Here is a 3751-nt window from a genome sequence, read left to right as displayed (position 1 = left end):
AGGTCCCCCTCTGGCTGACCACGCGGCCGACAAGAGTACGATGGAATGAATGGAAGTATTCTGTGGCTCCCCTCTTTTTTCAGGGGAACAACAACAGCACCCTTACCGTGCATCTTCTTGGGAAGATCGCATACCGGGATTGTGAGTCGATACTGGCGTTAGGGGAAAGAAGAATGAAAGGGGGGCGCCTGTCCACGCGGCTATACTCAATTATTGGCGGCCAAGCTTGCCGAAGAGAGCAGCCGCAACGGCGATCATGAAGTCATCCTGACGGGGGGTCCGTGGCCTCTCCGACCCCTCTCGGCGCGCCGCCGCCGCCGCCGGACGTGCCGCAGAATTTTTTCTGGTCCCCTTCGCTTCGACAGAAGGTTTCGGTGGTTCGGATGGTGGGGACCGAAGAAAAGGGTGACCCCCCCGTTGCCTCTTGTCCATTTTACCCCTATCTCCAGGGGGGGAGGTGGGATTTCCCGGTAAACCAAGAAGTGTCTCGGGTCGGCTGTGCCTGACTATCGACAAACACACGCGAGCATGGAGAAGTGGCGATCTTGCTCTGGATGGGAGGTGATGCCGGAGGAGATCATGGGTTCGAAAGCCTGAGTCCTGGGTCCTGGGTCTGCGTACTAAGCGAGGGGGACTTCGTGTCGTTCCTGGTGTTGCTCTCGAGGAAGGGTCATTGTTGCAGTCGTCGATGGGTTGGGACCTTTTGGGTGGCCGCTGGCCGACCCCCTTAGGCTCGACGACACGAGGCTAGACAGCCAGCATCTTCATGCAAATGACTTACTCGGGCGCCGGATGCTTGGGTCGAGGGGAGTCATCGACGGTGGTCAGGTGGGCAGGAGGCCTGCCGAGCACGCCACGGTTCTTGTGGATGGACGTTTCCGTCTCTCCTCAGGAAGGGAGGCGACAAACCACCGTGACTACGGCCCTTGATCCCGTGAGGTTGTTCGCCACCGAAGCAAAGTGGCGGCAGCCCGGCGTCGGGCGGTGCACCGGTGCCGGGGCAAGGGGGGGACCCTCCTCCTCTGACGTCCCAGTTCACAGTTCACAGAGCGGCAGACGTACAGAAGGGGGTGGGTAGGCGTGACGCTTCGGCGCGGTGCGGTAGGTAGCTCAAGCCCCGAAGACCCTGATCGCGGAGGGGGGACCCGGCCGGACGCAGTCGTGGTTCGCTCGGTGCGACATAGCTGGTGAGATGGCTTGCACAGCCTCAGGACCCTGAACAAGGACGGTGCTGTTGTAGGAAGTGATCGACCAAGATGCTCGTGGACCCTGAGGCAATACGAGCTTTGACGGGTGGTAAGGTGCCATTTTACCCACCACAAGCTATCGAATATTGGGAAGAAAAAAAAGCTTATGCGGATTTCTGCTCTATTCCCCTGAGTACTTTGTGTTTTTGGGGGCCTATTCTGACGTCGACTGGCGTTTGTCTAGATGGAAAAGTTGGCTCAGGGGGTCACTCGCTGGGCGGGACGATTACATATCCATGCGAGGGTAGTGGATGATGCTGGCTCCCATGTTTCTATTTCCAGATGAAGTATCGACGAAGGTACCTCTGGAAAGGAGTGTACTTTGGAAAAAGGTATCAAAAGTTGTGGTATTTTGGAGGTGTAACTTGTGCGATTTGAGGTATGGATCAACACCATGACAGCTTTGATGCTTGCCTGCCAGGGGGCTCGCCTCGTCGGCTTCGGCTAGGTTTATCCCGAATAACAGAACAGCAGCCGTACACAACGGCATTTGTGACGTTCACATTGATGACGCTCATGGTGGAAGCATGTCGACGTATTAGTCATGAGGGTCACAAGCCCGATCGCCAGGCTGTCATGGCGCCTTGTCATCTGGCCATGTTCAGCATGTCGGTCAGTCAGTGCCTGGCACGGGTTAGAAAAGTAGTGCGCACACCTGAGGCAGAGAGACAGGGAGACACAGAAGCAGAGAGGCACGTTGTGCCACGAAAGGCCAGCGATGGTGGCTTGCAGGAAACGCGCTGGGTCCAGAACGAGCGAACGCAGTGCAGCTGACAGGTTTCTGACGCAAAGGGGGACGCAAGAGTTAGCGCCTGCGGCAAGGCTCAAGTCGGACATGTCGACGCAGGTGTAGGGCACATGTGGGCGGGATGATTGGCTCGTGGGAGAGATGAGTGAAGCAACGAGTTCTCAGTTGAGGGGTCCCAGGTGCCGAGGTGAGTGACGCGGTGTGTGTAGTTGGATATCAGAAAGAAGGTTGGACATCCCTCTTGTAGATATTCCTCTGAGCTCGAAGCATCGCATGGTAAACGACGTATCAAAGTGAAGGCTTCGCACGATCTGTTCATATCTCTCCATCATCGCTCCCAGCAAAAGGAGGAAGTCGGTGACGAGACAAACGGCTTATCCAAAAGAGTTGGGGGGACCTTATCAGCGGCGAAGTCCCCCACCGGCCGGGTCAAAAAATAAAAAAGTGGCGCCCTCACGTCACCATTCAGCAGTTTCCCAGAGCCTGGCCCACGCAGCCCCCTCCCAAGGCCCGGCCCAAGGCCCCAGGCCCCAGGCTAGGTAGTTGTCCCAGCGCGCACCACAGCGCACGGCGCCCTGAAGAACCAGCAGTGGGAGCTGCCGCAGCATCATCATCATCTGGCCCACAGCCCGCGGCCCGCAGCCCGCAGCAGCCTCGGGGGTTCGTCTCTCCCACCGCCCTATCCCAAACTTTGCCCTCGAACACGGACACTTGAACATCAAACATCGGCCTCGGACGCACCCAGCCGTGCGGCAGAAACAGAAAAAACCAAATCCTGTTCGAAACTCTCGCGAGATAGCCTTGCCCCTCCTTTGTTGCAGCACCATCCGCTTCGCGCGAGCCAGCCGCCAACGTACGCACTCTCTACCAGCCTCTACCCTTGCCACCTACTCTTGACGACGACCCAAGTACCTTACCTTACCTACATCACACTGCCCAGCGAGCAAGCTCAGCCCCGCCTCCGACATCGTCATGGCTTCAGCAGCGCCGCCAACCGCCGTCGTGGATGCCCCCGAGGAGCCTCCAAGCGACACCTCCAAGCTGAAGACGTTTATCGGCATCCTGAGGAAGTAAGTCGCCCTTTATTCTTTCTGTCCTGGCGCCGAGCCTAGGTGCTGCGAGACGTGCGGGATGAGGGGTACCATCCCTGGCCCTCTTTTCAACGGGGCTCCTTGTGCCCGTTTTCACGACACTCCAAGATCGCATCGCGATAACGCAACATCGCAACACGGCGCTGACCTCTATTCGGCTTGCAGGTTCATGGGCGTCGCAGACCTTGCTGCCGTTCGCTTTTCGCTGCCCTCTCAGCTTCTCGAGCCGACCCCGAACCTCGAGTACTGGACCTACCTCGATGCACCCAACGCCTTCGTCGCCATCGGCACCGCCGACGAGCCCCTCGACCGCATGCTTGAGGTATGCCGCTTTTGGTTCACCAAAGACCTCAAATACGTCAAGGGCAGGCCCTGCAAGCCCTACAACTCGTGTCTCGGCGAGTTCTTCCGCGTACGTTGATCATGCCGAAATCGTGCCAGCCCGAGCCACGTCTCGTCGCCAGCGTACTGACTTGACTGCCCCGCAGTGCAACTGGGAAACCGAGGACAATGCGCCCAAGATCAATACAACCGCCCTCAAGGGTCCCACGAGCGGCAACGTCAGCAGCGCCTCGAGCATCCGCTCCGTCAAGGCTGACAAGAATGCCTCTACAAATTCCCTCTCGCTGACCGTTCCAAAACACGGCCTGGCTACCCCCGACGGC

At 58.4% G+C, this 3751-nt stretch overlaps 1 protein-coding gene across 1 annotated transcript in view; it reads left to right on the top strand.

The window, feature by feature from the left end:
• Positions 1–772: 772 nt before the first annotated feature.
• Positions 773–3751, top strand: part of VDBG_03265 (conserved hypothetical protein) — a gene marked incomplete at both ends in the record, with an annotated part of 3912 nt that continues 933 nt past the window's right edge. The window contains 7 exons of the mRNA XM_003007080.1: positions 773–1070; positions 1714–1859; positions 2465–2655; positions 2817–2848; positions 2936–3065; positions 3252–3498; positions 3575–3718. Of these exons, the coding sequence (XP_003007126.1) occupies positions 773–1070; positions 1714–1859; positions 2465–2655; positions 2817–2848; positions 2936–3065; positions 3252–3498; positions 3575–3718 (1188 nt within the window). The remainder of the gene's footprint in view (positions 1071–1713; positions 1860–2464; positions 2656–2816; positions 2849–2935; positions 3066–3251; positions 3499–3574; positions 3719–3751) is intronic.

This window comes from Verticillium alfalfae, genomic scaffold (genome assembly GCF_000150825.1).
Source record: "Verticillium alfalfae VaMs.102 supercont1.3 genomic scaffold, whole genome shotgun sequence".
Lineage (NCBI taxonomy): Eukaryota > Fungi > Ascomycota > Sordariomycetes > Glomerellales > Plectosphaerellaceae > Verticillium > Verticillium alfalfae.
Note: the sequence above shows the minus strand (reverse complement) of the source record. Positions and strands in the feature narration are given on the sequence as shown.